Source organism: Sinohyriopsis cumingii, chromosome 9 (genome assembly GCF_028554795.1).
Source record: "Sinohyriopsis cumingii isolate HCF-2022 chromosome 9, ASM2855479v2, whole genome shotgun sequence".
NCBI classification, from domain to species: Eukaryota; Metazoa; Mollusca; class Bivalvia; order Unionida; family Unionidae; genus Sinohyriopsis; species Sinohyriopsis cumingii.
Genome location: NC_142969.1, coordinates 67,229,680 through 67,248,401, shown reverse-complemented (window position 1 = coordinate 67,248,401; position 18,722 = coordinate 67,229,680). Strand labels below are relative to the sequence as shown.

Here is an 18,722-nt window from a genome sequence, read left to right as displayed (position 1 = left end):
ACATTTTAACTCCTTCTACCATTACATTATAACTCCTTTTACCATTACATTATAACTCCTTCTACCATTACATTATAACTCCTTTTACCATTACATTTTAACTCCTTTTACCATTACATTTTAACTCCTTCTACCATTACATTATAACACCTTCTACCATTACATTATAACACCTTCTACCATTACATTATAACTCCTTTTACCATTACATTATAACTCCTTTTACCATTACATTATAACTCCTTCTACCATTACATTATAACTCCTTTTACCATTACATTATAACTCCTTCTACCATTACATTATAACTCCTTTTACCATTACATTATAACTCCTTCTACCATTACATTATAACTCCTTTTACCATTACATTATAACTCCTTTTACCATTACATTTTAACTCCTTCTACCATTACATTATAACACCTTCTACCATTACATTATAACACCTTCTACCATTACATTATAACTCCTTTTACCATTACATTATAACTCCTTTTACCATTACATTTTAACTCCTTCTACCATTACATTATAACACCTTCTACCATTACATTATAACTCCTTTTACCATTACATTATAACTCCTTCTACCATTACATTATAACTCCTTTTACCATTACATTATAATTCCTTCTACCATTACATTATAACTCCTTTTACCATTACATTATAACTCCTTCTACCATTACATTATAACACCTACCATTACATTTTAACTCCTTCTACCATTACATTATAACTCCTTCTACCATTACATTTTAACTCCTTTTACCATTACATTATAACTCCTTTTACCATTACATTTTAACTCCTTTTACCATTACATTTTAACTCCTTCTACCATTACATTATAACACCTTCTACCATTACATTATAACACCTTCTACCATTACATTATAACTCCTTTTACCATTACATTTTAACTCCTTCTACCATTACATTATAACACCTTCTACCATTACATTATAACTCCTTTTACCATTACATTATAACTCCTACCATTACATTATAACTCCTTTTACCATTACATTATAACTCCTTCTACCATTACATTATAACTCCTTTTACCATTACATTTTAACTCCTTCTACCATTACATTATAACACCTTCTACCATTACATTATAACTCCTTCTACCATTACATTTTAACTCCTTTTACCATTACATTATAACTCCTTCTACCATTACATTTTAACTCCTTCTACCATTACATTTTAACTCCTTCTACCATTACATTATAACTCCTTTTACCATTACATTTTAACTACCTTTTACCATTACACTTTAACTACCTTTTACAATTACACTTCAACTACTTTTTACCATTACATTTTATCTCCTTTTTATCAACTAACTTCTACCATTACATTTTAACTCCTTTTACCATTACATTTTAACTCCTTCTACCATTACATTATAACTCCTTTTGCCATTACATTATAACTCCTTCTACCATTACATTTTAACTCCTTTTACCATTACATTTTAACTCCTTCTACCATTACATTATAACACCTTCTACCATTACATTATAACTCCTCTTACCATTACATTATAACTCCTTCTACCATTACATTATAACTCCTTTTACCATTACATTATAACTCCTTCTACCATTACATTATAACTCCTTTTACCATTACATTATAACTCCTTCTACCATTACATTATAACTCCTTTTACCATTACATTATAACTCCTTCTACCATTACATTATAACACCTACCATTACATTTTAACTCCTTCTACCATTACATTATAACTCCTTCTACTATTACATTTTAACTCCTTTTACCATTACATTATAACTCCTTTTACCATTACATTTTAACTCCTTTTACCATTACATTTTAACTCCTTCTACCATTACATTATAACACCTTCTACCATTACATTATAACACCTTCTACCATTACATTATAACTCCTTTTACCATTACATTATAACTCCTTTTACCATTACATTTTAACTCCTTCTACCATTACATTATAACACCTTCTACCATTACATTATAACTCCTTTTACCATTACATTATAACTCCTTTTACCATTACATTATAACTCCTACCATTACATTATAACTCCTTTTACCATTACATTATAACTCCTTCTACCATTACATTATAACTCCTTTTACCATTACATTATAACTCCTTCTACCATTACATTATAACACCTTCTACCATTACATTTTAACTCCTTCTACCATTACATTATAACTCCTTCTACCATTACATTTTAACTCCTTTTACCATTACATTATAACTCCTTTTACCATTACATTTTAACTCCTTTTACCATTACATTTTAACACCTTCTACCATTACATTATAACACCTTCTACCATTACATTATAACTCCTTTTACCATTACATTATACCTCCTTTTACCATTACATTTTAACTCCTTCTACCATTACATTATAACACCTTCTACCATTACATTATAACTCCTTTTACCATTACATTATAACTCCTTCTACCATTACATTTTAACTCCTTTTACCATTACATTTTAACTCCTTCTACCATTACATTATAACACCTTCTACCATTACATTTTAACTCCTTCTACCATTACATTTTAACTCCTTTTACCATTACATTTTAACTCCTTCTACCATTACATTTTAACTCCTTCTACCATTACATTTTAACTCCTTTTACCATTACATTTTAACTACCTTTTACCATTACACTTTAACTACCTTTTACAATTACACTTCAACTACTTTTTACCATTACATTTTATCTCCTTTTTATCAACTAACTTCTACCATTACATTTTAACTCCTTTTACCATTACATTTTAACTCCTTCTACCATTACATTATAACTCCTTTTACCATTACATTATCACTCCTTCTACCATTACATTTTAACTCCTTTTACCATTACATTTTAACTCCTTCTACCATTACATTATAACATCTTCTACCATTACATTATAACTCCTTTTACCATTACATTATAACTCCTTCTACCATTACATTTTAACTCCTTTTACCATTACATTTTAACTCCTTCTACCATTACATTATAACACCTTCTACCATTACATTAGAACTCCTTCTACCATTACATTTTAACTCCTTTTACCATTACATTTTAACTCCTTCTACCATTACATTATAACACCTTCTACCATTACATTAGAACTCCTTCTACCATTACATTTTAACTCCTTTTACCATTACATTTTAACTACCTTTTACCATTACACTTTAACTACCTTTTACAATTACACTTCAACTACTTTTTACCATTACATTTTATCTCCTTTTTATCAACTAACTTCTACCATTACATTTTAACTCCTTTTACCATTACATTTTAACTCCTTCTACCATTACATTATAACTCCTTTTACCATTACATTTTAACTCCTTATACCATTACATTATAACACCTTCTACCATTACATTATAACTCCTTCTACCATTACATTATAACTCCTTCTACCATTACATTATAACTCCTTCTACCATTACATTTTAACTCCTTCTACCATTACATTTTAACTCCTTCTACCATTACATTATAACACCTTCTACCATTACATTTTAACTCCTTCTACCATTACATTTTAACTCCTTCTACCATTACATTATAACTCCTTCTACCATTACATTTTAACTCCTTCTACCATTACATTTTAACTCCTTCTACCATTACATTATAACATTACATTATAACACCTTCTACCATTACATTATAACTCCTTCTACCATTACATTATAACACCTTCTACCATTACATTTTAACTCCTTCTACCATTACATTTTAACTCCTTCTACCATTACATTTTAACTCCTTCTACCATTACATTTTAACTCCTTCTACCATTACATTATAGCTCCTTCTACCATTACATTTTAACTCCTTCTACCATTACATTTTAACTCCTTCTACCATTACATTATAGCTCCTTCTACCATTACATTTTAACTCCTTCTACCATTACATTTTAACTCCTTTTACCATTACATTTTAACTACCTTTTACCATTACACTTCAACTACTTTTTACCATTACATTTTATCTCCTTTTTATCAACTAACTTCTACCATTACATTTTAACTCCTTTTACCATTACATTTTAACTCCTTCTACCATTACATTATAACTCCTTTTACCATTACATTATAACTCCTTCTACCATTACATTTTAACTCCTTTTACCATTACATTTTAACTCCTTCTACCATTACATTATAACACCTTCTACCATTACATTATAACTCCTTTTACCATTACATTATAACTCCTTCTACCATTACATTATAACTCCTTTTACCATTACATTATAACTCCTTCTACCATTACATTATAACTCCTTTTACCATTACATTATAACTCCTTCTACCATTACATTATAACTCCTTTTACCATTACATTATAACTCCTTCTACTATTACATTATAACACCTACCATTACATTTTAACTCCTTCTACCATTACATTATAACTCCTTCTACCATTACATTTTAACTCCTTTTACCATTACATTATAACTCCTTTTACCATTACATTTTAACTCCTTTTACCATTACATTTTAACTCCTTCTACCATTACATTATAACACCTTCTACCATTACATTATAACTCCTTTTACCATTACATTATAACTCCTTTTACCATTACATTTTAACTCCTTCTACCATTACATTATAACACCTTCTACCATTACATTATAACTCCTTTTACCATTACATTATAACTCCTACCATTACATTATAACTCCTTTTACCATTACATTATAACTCCTTCTACCATTACATTATAACTCCTTTTACCATTACATTATAACTCCTTCTACCATTACATTATAACACCTTCTACCATTTCATTTTAACTCCTTCTACCATTACATTATAACTCCTTCTACCATTACATTTTAACTCCTTTTACCATTCTACCATTACATTTTAACTCCTTTTACCATTACATTATAACTCCTTTTACCATTACATTTTAACTCCTTCTACCATTACATTATAACACCTTCTACCATTACATTATAACTCCTTCTACCATTACATTTTAACTCCTTCTACCATTACATTTTAACTCCTACCATTACATTTTAACTCCTTCTACCATTACATTATAACTCCTTCTACCATTACATTTTAACTCCTTCTACCATTACATTATAACACCTTCTACCATTACATTATAACTCCTTCTACCATTACATTTTAACTCCTTCTACCATTACATTATAACTCCTTCTACCATTACATTATAACTCCTTTTACCATTACATTATAACTCCTTCTACCATTACATTATAACTCCTTCTACCATTACATTATAACACCTTCTACCATTACATTATAACTCCTTCTACCATTACATTATAACTCCTTCTACCATTACATTATAACTCCTTCTACCATTACATTATAACACCTTCTACCATTAGATTAGAACTCCTTCTACCATTACATTTTAACTCCTTTTACCATTACATTTTAACTCCTTCTACCATTACATTTTAACTCCTTTTACCATTACATTTTAACTCCTTCTACCATTACATTATAACTCCTTTTACCATTACATTTTAACTCCTTCTACCATTACATTATAACACCTTCTACCATTACATTATAACTCCTTCTACCATTACATTTTAACTCCTTCTACCATTACATTTTAACTCCTACCATTACATTTTAACTCCTTCTACCATTACATTATAACTCCTTCTACCATTACATTTTAACTCCTTCTACCATTACATTATAACACCTTCTACCATTACATTATAACTCCTTCTACCATTACATTTTAACTCCTTCTACCATTACATTTTAACTCCTTCTACCATTACATTTTAACTCCTTCTACCATTACATTATAACACCTTCTACCATTACATTTTAACTCCTTCTACCATTACATTTTAACTCCTTCTACCATTACATTATAACACCTTCTACCATTACATTTTAACTCCTTCTACCATTACATTTTAACTCCTTCGACCATTACATTATAACTCCTTCTACCATTACATTTTAACTCCTTCTACCATTACATTTTAACTCCTTCGACCATTACATTATAACTCCTTCTACCATTACATTTTAACTCCTTCTACCATTACATTTTAACTCCTTTTACCATTACATTATAACTCCTTCTACCATTACATTTTAACTCCTTTTACCATTACATTTTAACTCCTTCTGCCATTACATTTTAACTCCTTTTACCATTACATTTTAACCACCTTTTACCATTACACTTTAACCACCTTTTACCATTACACTTTAACTATCTTTTACCATTACTTTAACCACCTTTTACCATTATACTTTAACTACCTTTTGCCATTAGACTTTAACCACCTTTTACCACTACACTTCAACTACCTTTGACCATTTCATTTTGACTACTTTTGACTATTTCATTTTGACTACTTTTGACTATTTCATTTTGACTACTTTTGACCATTTCATTTTGACTGCCTTTGACCATTTCATTTTGACTGCTTTTGACTATTTCATTTCATTTTGACTACTTTTGACCATTTCTTTTTGACTACCTTTTACCATTTCATTTTGACTACTTTTTGCAGTTATATTTTAACTACTGTTTACTGTTGTATTTTAATTATTTTTAAAATAATTTTAGCATTTTTATATATAAGTTTATATTACTATATAATTGTGTTATTTCAGTTGGTTTTTCTTTCAAGACATTCAGGGAAAGGAGGGGGATTCTTAAACAATGGCATCATTAGGATTGGTGTCACCCCCCATGAAACCCCTTTCCTGCACAAAAATTCTACACACAGTCATGTATTGTAACTCATGGGGTCAGCCCCATGGACCTGCTTTTTGCACAAAAATTCAAAAATTGTAAAGACAGTCATTTTGGTATCATCCAGTCTGATGGTGTTACCCACTGCAACACCCCCCTAGTGATGCCACTGTTCTTAAGATTTAAAATTTTAGAATTTAATTTTTGACCTCACCATATGGCAGCATTGTATTGATGTGCCAGTAAATCCTGATACATAGAAATGCTTCACAACTGCCATTTCTCATGGTAGCCACATTCTCCCTTACATAGATTGAGCATTGTCAATCCTATAGGTTCATGGAAAGTCTAAGTTCTCTGGTGTTAAGCTTCTACAAGTGTGCACATTTCTTTGCTTCTTTCTCTGCCTTATTTTGACAAATAGAGGTCATTTGCAATGTATTGTTGTATTTAAGCGGACTGTTTTGAGCGGTGTGACCCTATGAATTGGGGAGGAAGTTGTTTGAAATTTTGTGATTGCAACAACCAGCCTTGTGACCCTGTGACTGGAGCATGTCAGTGTGGGCCTGGCTACACAGGACACAAATGTGAATTTGTAAGTATTGTTATACATGTCAGACTGGTCTATGTCAATGCGGGCTGTGTACAGTAAAAAATTGAATTTGTAAGTATTGTTATACATGTCAGACTGGTCTATGTCAATGTGGGACTGTGTACAGTAAAAAATTGAATTTGTAAGTATTGTTATACATGTCAGACTGGTCTATGTCAATGTGGGACTGTGTACAGTAAAAAATTGAATTTGTAAGTATTGTTATACATGGGTTCGAGTCTAGGATTCGGCTAACGTGGGTATGTGAGAAAGCTTGCCAGTAGCTTCTCGTGGGTCGGTGGTTCTTCCCAGGGTTTTCCCGGGTTCTTCCTCCACCATTAATACTGGCCGTCATGCATAGCCTATCGTGTGCTGAAATATGGCATTAAACCCCACAACAACAACAACAGCAACAACAACATTATTATACATGTCAGACTGGTCTATGTCAATGTGGGACTGTGTACAGTAAATAATTGAATTTGTAAGTATTATTATACATGTCAGACTGGTCTATGTCAATGTGGGACTGTGTACAGTAAAAAATTGAATTTGTAAGTATTGTTATACGTGTCAGACTGGTCTATGTCAATGTGGGACTGTACAGTAAAAAATTGAATTTGTAAGTATTATTATACATGTCAGACTGGTCTATGTCAATTTGGGACTGTGTACAGTAAAAAACTGAATTTGTAAGTATTGTTATACATGTCAGACTGGTCTATGTCAATGTGGGACTGTGTACAGTAAAAAATTGAATTTGTAAGTATTATTATACATGTCAGACTGGTCTATGTCAATTTGGGACTGTGTACAGTAAAAAACTGAATTTGTAAGTATTGTTATACATGTCAGACTGGTCTATGTCCATGTGGGACTGTGTACAGTAAAAAATTGAATTTGTAAGTATTATTATACATGTCAGACTGGTATATGTCAATGCTGGTTTGGGTACACAGGACGTAAATGTAAACTTGTAAGTATTGTTATACATGTGAGACTGGTCTATGTCAATTTGGGACTGTGTACAGTAAAAAATTGAATTTGTAAGAATCATTAACTCTTGCAGACTGGTCTATGTCAGTGTGGGTTTGAGTACACAGGGCATAAATGTAAATTTGTAAGTATTCTTGTACATGTCAGACTGGTCTATGTCAGTGTGAGTTTGAGTACACAGGGCATAAATGTAAATTTGTAAGCATCGTTGTCTCTGTTAGACTGGTCTTTGTCAATGTGGATGTGAATACATCAGAGATACATGTAAATTTGTATAATTAAATATGTTAGACTGGTCAGTATCATTGTGTGAATCTGTGAATATCATTATTGTTGTGAGACTGGTCTATGTCAGTGTTGGCATGGATACACAGGACATAAATGTGAATCTGTGAGTATCATTATTGTTGTGAGACTGGTCTATGTCAGTGTTGGCATGGATATACAGGACATAACTGTGAATCTGAGCATCATTATTGTTGTGAGACAGGTCTATGTCAGTGTGGGCACAGGACGTAAATGTGAATCTGTATCATTATTGTTGTGAGACTGGTCTATGTCAGTGTGGGCACATGACGTAAATGTGAATCCGTGAGTACCATTATTGTTGTGAGACTGGTCTTTGTCAGTGGTGGCATGGATACACAGGACATAAATGTGAATCTGAGCATCATTATTGTTGTGAGACAGGCCTGTGTCAGTGTGGGCATGGATACACAGGACGTAAATGTGAATCTGTGATTATCATTATTGTTGTGAGACTGGTCTATGTCAGTGTTGGCATGGATACACAGGACATAACTGAATCTGTGAGTATTATTATTGTTGTGAGACTGGTCTGTGTCAGTGTGGGCATGGATACACAAGACATAACTGAATCTGTGAGTATTATTATTGTTGTGAGACTGGTCTTTGTCAGTGTTGGCATGGATACACAGGACATAACTGAATCTGTGAGTATTATTATTGTTGTGAGACTGGTCTATGTCAGTGTTGGCATGAATACACAGGACATAAATGTGAATCTGAGCATCATTATTGTTGTGAGACAGGTCTATGTCAGTGCAGGCACAGGACATAAATGTAAATCTGTGAGTATCATTATTGTTGTGAGACTGGTCTATGTCAGTGTTGGCATGAATACACAGGACATAAATGTGAATCTGCATCATTATTGTTGTGAGACTGGTCTATGTCAGTGTTGGCATGAATACACAGGACATAAATGTGAATCTGTATCATTATTGTTGTGAGACTGGTCTCTGTCAGTGTTGGCATGAATACACAGGACATAAATGTGAATCTGCATCATAATTGTTGTGAGACTGGTCTATGTCAGTGTTGGCATGAATACACAGGACATAAATGTGAATCTGTATCATTATTGTTGTGAGACTGGTCTCTGTCAGTGTTGGCATGGATACACAGGACATAAATGTGAATCTATGAGTATCATTATTGTTGTGAGACTGGTCTATGTCAGTGTTGGCATGGATACACAGGACATAAATGTGAATCTGAGCATCATTATTGTTGTGAGACAGGTCTGTGTCAGTGGTGGCATGGATACACAGGACGTAAATGTGAATCTGTGAGTATCATTATTGTTGTGAGACTGGTCTATGTCAGTGGTGGCATGGATACACAGGACATAAATGTGAATCTGTGAGTATCATTATTGTTGTGAGACTGGTCTATGTCAGTGTTGGCATGGTAGTCAGCTTCTTGTGGGTCAGTGGTTCTTTCTGGGGTTTTCCTGGGTTCTTCCTCCACCTTTAATACTGGCAGCCATGTATAGCCTATCTTGTGCTGAAAATGGCGTTAAACCCTATAGCAACAATAATATCTATGACATATAGTATATGATATGAGTATAACATGTAGCATATAGTATATAATTCTTGGTAGGATATGTAGTATGAAAAACTATTTATGTACCCATGTACACTACAGACTATGATATGTAGTATATAATACTAAGACATGTAGTATATAAAACTGTGTATGTCATGTAGTATATAATACTAAGACATGTAGTATATAAAACTGTGTATGTCATGTAGTATATAAAACTGTGTTGTGTACTGAGTAGTGAATATGACATGTAGTTTATAATACTCACTACAAAATGTAGCATGTCATACTGACAGTACTAACAGTGGCATATAGTATATAATGACTGAGATATGGTAAATAATACTAGCCGTGATATGTAATATATGATACTTATAATGACATGTAATACATTGTACTTTCTACAGCATCTATGATACACTACTGACAGTGACATGTTGTACAGTACTGTATAATACCTTGACATGTTGTGTAGAAATGTATTATACCATGACATGTTGTATAGTAGTTTATAATACTATGACACGTTGTATAGTAGTGTATAATACCATGACATGTTGTAGTGTATAATACCATGACATTTTGTACATTGCTGTATAATACCATGACATTTTTAACAGTACTGTATAATACCATGACATTTTTAACAGTACTGTATAATACCATGACATTTGTAACAGTACTGTATAATACCATGACATTTTTAACAGTATTGTATAATACCATGACATGTTGTATAGTAGTGTATAATACAATGATATGTGTAGAATACTGACAATTATATGTTGAATAACCGCTCCAGTGGCCTAGTGGTTAGAGCATCTGCCTCGAATGCGGGAGGACGTGGATTCTATCCCCAGCCAAGTCATGCCAGAGACTTATAAAAATGGTACTAACAGCTGCCTTGCTTGGCACTCAGAATTAAGAGGTTAGTGTTAGGACTGGTGTCATGATAATGTGACTGGGTGTCTGTGTCTGTGGCATGATGGTCCAGTGCTAAACATCACTATAAACTGCCACACTGCAGACATCGTAGCAATATGACTGAAAAATTGTTAAAGATACGTTAAAATTCCAAATCTCACACACACACACACACACTGACTATGATATGCAGTATATAATATTGACAATGATATGGTGAATATAATACTGGCTATGTCATGGTGTATATAATACTAGCTATGTCATGGTGTATATTATACTGGCTATGTCATGGTGTATATTATACTGGCTATGTCATGGTGAATATAATACTGGCTATGTCATGGTGTATATAATACTGGCTATGTCATGGTGTATATAATACTGGCTATGTCATGGTGTATATTATACTGGCTATGTCATCGTGTATGTTATACTGGCTATGTCATGGTGTATATAATACTGGCTATGTCATGGTGTATATAATACTGGCTATGTCATGGTGTATATTATACTCGCTATGTCATGGTGTATATTATACTGGCTATGTCATGGTGAATATTATACTGGCTATGTCATGGTGTATATAATACTGGCTATGTCATGGTGTATATTATACTGGCTATGTCATGGTATATATTATACTGGCTATGTTATGGTGTATATAATACTGGCTATGTCAGGGTGTATATTATACTGGCTGTGTCATGGTGTATATAATACTGGCTATGTCAGGGTGTATATTATACTGGCTATGTCATGGTGAATATAATACTGGCCATGTCATGGTGTATATACAGTAATACCTCGAACATTCGCGAGGTTAGGTTCCTAACCAGTCGCGGATCAGGAGGAATCGCGAATGTTTGGTACGAGTCACTAAAAATGCTAATAAATGCTTATTTCTAGGGTTTAAACCCTAAATATGACCCAAATCATGCTCCCAAAACACTTAAATTTCATTTAAAAGTTAGCTTAATACATTACCCTTAAAAAGAGAAATAAATGGTTGATGCAAAAATAGAGTACAGTATCGCCTAATGGGTATTTGCTACACTAGCGCATTTACAGTATGGTATACTAATATTATCCCTATACTAATTCATTGGCTGCCATTTTCTTTTGTACTCACGGTAAGGTAAAACCAAGTAATGAATGGGACTGTAAACTTAATGACTGACGTTTTCTTTGTCATTGTCAGGAAGGTAAACTTCATATGTCACAGAAGTCATATAACGAAGGTACAATTCAATAAAATAAAGAAAACATGTACGTAAAGGGTACAGGTATTCAATCAATTTAAAATTACGTAAAGCCATCATCATTGGCAACTCGGTCTCGAAAGACCATGCGAATAGCGCCCTGGGGGTGTTGTCTGTCTCTGTTGGCATCGTCTGCTGTGGCTGTGCAGGCCTATACTTGAGTGACAGTCCCTACTGCAGTTGGTGCAGACATACTGGGAAGTCTGCGTTACTGTGGTTGCTGTTGCGTTCTTCGTTCTCTTACATTTCTCTGCCGCCAACTGGCCTCTCCTCGCATCAGCGACTGATATGCCATTGTTTACCATCAGTCTCCAGGTGCCTCGGTCCTCAGCCAGCTCTTCCCAGCCATCGGGTGAAATGTTGCATGCCTTCATGTCCCTCTTGCACACATCTTTGAAACGGAGTGAGGGGCGTCCGACTCTTCTCATGCCAGTGGCCAGCTGTCCATATAAGATGTCCTTTGGCAGCCTTCCATCCTCCATGCATCGGACGTGACCTAGCCATCGAAGGCGGCGTTTAATTAGCAGGAAGTACATGCTGGGTGTACTTGCACGCTGCAGGATCTCGCTGTGTGGAACACGGTCTTGTCAGCTGATTTTCAGGATGCGTTTTAGGCACCGCATATGGAAGGAGTTGAGCCGGCGTTCTTGCCTCATGTAGGTACTCCACGTCTCACTTCCATATAGAAGGGTGCTGAGAACGCAGGCCTGGTAGACTCGGACCTTGGTGTGCTCTGTCAGCGCGTTGTTTTCCCAAACCCTCTTTGTTAATCGAGCCACGATGGTGTTTGCCTTTCCAAGCCTTCTGTCCAGCTCCATATCAATCGAGAGAGTGTTGCTGATGGTTGACCCAAGGTAGGTAAAGTTGTTGACTGCTTCCAGGGTGACACCGTTGATTTTGATTGAAGGGGCAATGGTGGTGTCTTGCACGCTGACATTTGTTTTTTCCAAGCTGATTGTGAGACCAAACTGCGTGCAGGCAACAGCAAAACGGTCACCCAGTCTCTGGAGGGCTTCCTCGGTGTGGGCCACAAGAGCTGTGTCATCTGCAAAAAGCATCTCCCTGATGAGCACAGCTCTCACTTTGGTCTTTGAGCGCAGTCGTGCCAGGTTGAACAGCCTCCCATCGGACCTGGTGTGTAGATATATGCCATCCGTGGATGTGTCGAAGGCGTGGGACAGGAGCAGGGAGAAGAAGATCCCAAAAAGTGTTGGTGCCAGCACGCAGCCCTGCTTCACACCACTGTTAATTGGGAAGGAAGTTGAGGATGATCCATCATACAGGACTGTTCCCTTCATATCTGCATGGAAAGAGATTATCATGCTGAGGAGTTTTGGGGGGCAACCGATCTTACTCAGAAGTTCAAAAAGACCCTTCCTGCTGACCAAGTCAAAGACCTTGGTGAGGTCGATGAACATCATGTAGAGTGGTTGACCTTGCTCTCTGCTCTTCTCTTGGAGTTGTCGTAGGGAGAAGATCATGTCTGTTGTCGACCTGCCTGCTCTGAAGCCGCACTGTGATTCCGGGTACACACGGTCTGCCAGCAACTGCAGCCTGTTGAGTATGATGCGGGCGTACACTTTACCAACAATACTCAAGAGCGAGATCCCTCTGTAATTATTACAGTCACTGCGGTCGCCCTTGTTTTTGTAAAGGGTCACAATTGTGGCATCACGCATGTCTTGGGGGACTACTCCTTCCTCCCAGCAGCGGCAAAGTAGCTCGTGCAGTGGTTTAATCAATGCTGGTTTTCCACGTTTGATAGCTTCGGGCGGGATGCTGTCACTACCTGGTGCTTTGTCATTTGGAAGGCAGTCGATTGCTTTGCTGAGCTCCTCTAAGGTTGGCACTTTGTCGAGCTCTTCCATGGTGGGCAGATTCTTTATGCTGCTGAGGGCTGCATCAGTGACTGATGTTTCTTGGGAGTATAGTTCTGAGTAGTGCTCCACCCATCTGGCCATCTGTTGCCCACGGTCTGTGATCTTCTCTCCCGTCAGGGATTTCAGGGGAGCGACCCCTTTCACTGTGGGGCCTAGAGCCTTCTTGATGCCACTGTACATGCCTTGGATGTGTCCGGACTCGGCACTGCGCTGGATCCCTTCACACAGTTGTTGCCAGTACTCGTTCGCACACTGTCTAGCAATGCGTTGGGTGTTACTTCGGGCACTTCTGAGAGCAGCAAGCGTCCGTTCATTAGGGCATTTTTTGTAAGCTATGAAGGCTTTTCGTTTCTCCTCGATTTGTGGTTCCATCCTTGATAGGTGTGCATTGAACCAGTCCTGGCTGGGTCGTTCCTTCTTGCCAAACGTTGACATAGCCGTACTGTAGATGGCACCCTTCATGGCATTCCACTTGGCTGTAGCGTCATACTCAGGCAGGTCCTGGAGAGCCTTGTTCAGGGCAGACACATACTCCTCCACCTTGGCAGGGACTGACATCTGTGCAGTGTTTATGCGAGGACGTCCTTTTGGTTTTGAGCGGTGTAGCACGTGTGGCTGTAGTCGCACTCTGCTGCTCACAAGTGCATGGTCGGAGTCACAGTCTGCACTGTGGTAGGTTCTGGTGGAGAGGACGCTGTTAAGGGCAGAGCGCCTGGTGATGACCAAGTCGAGTTGGTGCCAGTGATGAGATCTGGGGTGATTCCATGACACTTTGTGTTGTGGCTTACACTTGAAGAACGTGTTTGTGATGCACAGGCCATGGTAGGTGCATAGCTCCAGCAGTCTCTGGCCGTTTTCGTTGGTCTTTCCAGTGCCATGATATCCGAGGCAGGTAGGCCAGGACTCCTGGTCCGCACCTACTCTGGCATTAAAGTCGCCGAGGAGGAATAGTGGTTCATTTTTGGGGCATCCTTTGATCTGTTCGTCCAGCTGCCCATAGAACTGATCCTTCACGTCTTCTGATGACGTGAGGGTTGGGGCGTAGACACCGATGATGTTGACAGGACCTGAAGTAGTGGTGAGGCGGATGGACAAGAGACGCTCAGTGCCCCCTGTGGGAGGTTCAACCGAGGCCAGGAGATTGTTTTTGATGGCAAAGCCCACTCCGTGCTGACGGGGCTCCTCAGGTTCTCGACCCTTCCAGAAGAAGGTGTAGTTTTCCTCTCTGAGGGAGCCACTAGAGGCGAGCCTGGTTTCCTGGAGGGCAGCTATGCTGATATTTAGTCTGGTGAGTTCTCTATCAATGATGGCCGTCTTTCTGGTGTCGTCCACTTCTCTGAGGTCGTCGGAGATGCCTGTACACATGGTGCGCACATTCCAGCTTGCAAATCGAAGAGCTGGAGTCTTCTTTATTGGTTTCTTGTTTCTTTTGTCTGGTGTGGAATTACCGTCTGCTTGTCATGCTGAACAACACACTGAGCTCCAGACACCCACTGGAGCAGGCAGACGATGGCGGGTCAACACCTTATTGACCGGGGGCTGCCCGGCTTGAGGCGGGTGATAGTTGGCCAGTGGGACATGATGATCCCTCCCACCGTCAAAGCTGACCCATGGCGTCCCTTCCCTACGCCAATCGGGTGGGACTTATAACCCGTAAACTGTCAGCTTCCGTGTTGTTTCCTCACTCAGTAGCGAGACTGGAGTGTCCTCTCCAGGGCGCAAGCCTGGGCGTGGAGTATGGAGATCCTGGGCTGCCCAGACGTCAGGATCCCCCTCTCGTCCTTGCTGGTGGGGTCCAAAGGAATGCTGAGCATGACATTTGGCACCAGTTTGGATGCAGGAGCTGCCGGAAGGAGGTCGTAGTTGACCCCCAGCCGCCTTAGGGGCTCCACTCCTGATTTTCTGTCTGGGTTTACTCCCGTAGCCTTTCCTTCTCCCGAAGATATCCACAAGGCAGTGGAGCCATAATCCAATGGATGGGACTTGGTTGGTTTTGAATCAGAGTTTCCTTCTCCTAGATGAACTGCCTGACAAGGCTAACGAGCTTCATCTGCCCGGGTTTGGGGTCAGAGTTTCCCTTCTCTTAGACTGGTTGCCTGCCAAGGCTAATGAGCCCAGTCTGCCCACCCAGTTATACCGTCGGGTACTCGGTCGCGCCACACAGCAGGCTCTGTTAAAACGGGGCACCGCGTGAAGGTGCTGCTGTGGACACAATAGTGTAGGAGAGGCCATATGCAAGTAACCTCCCGCCCCGCAGAGCGAGACAGTGGTCCTGCGGCGATCACTACACCTGGGAAGGAGAGGCTATGAGAGACGCTTCACTTTCCTTTGGCAAGCGGGACGTCAGGCCCAGGCCACGCACCCCCCAAAATTACGTAAAGACGTACAGAGAAATAAGAAGTTGTAAAAATATGTGTGCGTGCGGGAAGATGAACCGTGGCTTCACTCATATATTAGTGACAGTACGTACACAAAGCATCCAAGCAACAAGCCAATCAGCAACAAGGAAATCTGGTACCCTGCTGTGTGATTGGCTACTTCCAACCCTTCCAGCAGTTAGTTATGTTCCAATGAAAATTTCGCGAATCCGTGAATTCACGAATCCAGAAACATGAATGCACGAGGTATTACTGTAATACTGGCTATGGTGTATATTATACTGGCTATGTCATGGTGTATATTATACTGGCTATGTCATGGTGTATATAATACTGGCTATGTCATTGGTGTATATTATACTGGCTATGTCATGGTGTATATTATACTGGCTATGTCATGGTGTATATTATACTGGCTATGTCATGGTGTATATTATACTGGCTATGTCATGGTGTATATAATACTGGCTATGTCATGGTGTATATTATACTGGCTGTGTCATGGTGTATATAATACTGGCTATGTCATGGTGTATATTATACTGGCTATGTCATGGTGTATATTATGCTGGCTATGTCATGGTGTATATAATACTGGCTATGTCATGGTGTATATAATACTGGCTATGTCATGGTGTATATTATACTCGCTATGTCATGGTGAATATAATACTGGCTATGTCATGGTGTATATAATACTGGCTATGTCATGGTGTATATAATACTGGCTATGTCATGGTTTATATAATTATACTGGCTATGTCATGGTGTATATTATACTGGCTATGTCATGGTGAATATAATACTGGCTATGTCATGGTTTATATAATTATACTGGCTATGTCATGGTGTATATTATACTATAACCTTTAGTGTAACACTATAATGATTTGTATATCAGAGAACTGTGGAGGCATCTTAATTAATACCAATATTTCAATTAAATGTAGATCAATGTTCATAAATATTATTCATGTTATAGGTGAAAAAATATGGGAGAAAGATAATGTGAATGTTGGTGCTATTTTGGAAGACTGCTTCATTATTATTTTATGTTTCCAGCAAACATTTAGACAGCATTTTGAATGAATTTCAATACAATTTAGATATACTTGCTAAACTGGGTTTTTTTTATAAAAAAAGAATAAAAATAGCGACTGAATAAAAGTCCATGGATTTTCATATCTAATGGCGACCATGTACGTATCTATTGATTGAAACATATTGATTCTTGAGTGATCACAATGTTGTTAACAATACCTCTGATTAGATTTGTTTCTATACAGCAATGTTTTTATGGCACTTGGGGTCAAGGATGCAGTCAAACCTGTAACTGTATGAACGGCTTTGGTTGTGACCACGTCACTGGACAGTGTAATTGTGCATATGGATACGTAGGTTCCACCTGTGAGATGCCCTGCCCCAAATGGACGTAAGTATAATTTAGTAGTAGAACTATTTCCTTATTGCGTATTATTTATCTCGTAAAAAAAAAATTACTCCATCCAGTCCAGGTTGTGACTTGAGATATATATATAAAGAAAATCGCAATATATGAAGCAAATTGCCATATATGGAGAAAACAACCAAACATGGGCCAAGTGGTCATAACAAGATATTCCGATTAAAACTTCAAGGGCATAATTCTTTTTAATGGACATGCTGTAATATCTATTATGTTTTTGATTGGTTTCCTTTATTATGTGCTATGGTATGATGTTTTTGATTGGTTTCCTTTATTGTGTGCTATGGTATGATGTTTCTGATTGGTTTCCTTTATTGTGTGCTATGGTATGAAGTTTTTGATTGGTTTCCTTTATTGTGTGCTATGGTATGATCTTTGCTCACTCTATATGCCCATTCTGATCCAAACCTGAATATACTAGGAACTGCCTATTATTTTTTCTAGAAAAAAAACCTCATTTCTTACTGTATTTCTGTTACTTTAAAACTATAAAAGCCAACCAGCTAAATCTAAGATAAGAAAATCAGTACCGTATTTATTCCCGTATAAGTCGGATACATCTTCAGCCAGCCAAATCTGCTGTTGCATTATCA

General features: G+C 37.3%; 1 protein-coding gene across 1 annotated transcript in view; it reads left to right on the top strand.

Annotated features, from left to right (window-relative positions):
- The window catches only part of LOC149791954 (uncharacterized), a 144,725-nt gene that overhangs the window by 100,159 nt on the left and 25,844 nt on the right, over positions 1–18,722 (top strand). The window contains exons 33-34 of the mRNA XM_089970469.1: positions 7,234–7,373; positions 17,951–18,096. Of these exons, the coding sequence (XP_089826595.1) occupies positions 7,234–7,373; positions 17,951–18,096 (286 nt within the window). The remainder of the gene's footprint in view (positions 1–7,233; positions 7,374–17,950; positions 18,097–18,722) is intronic.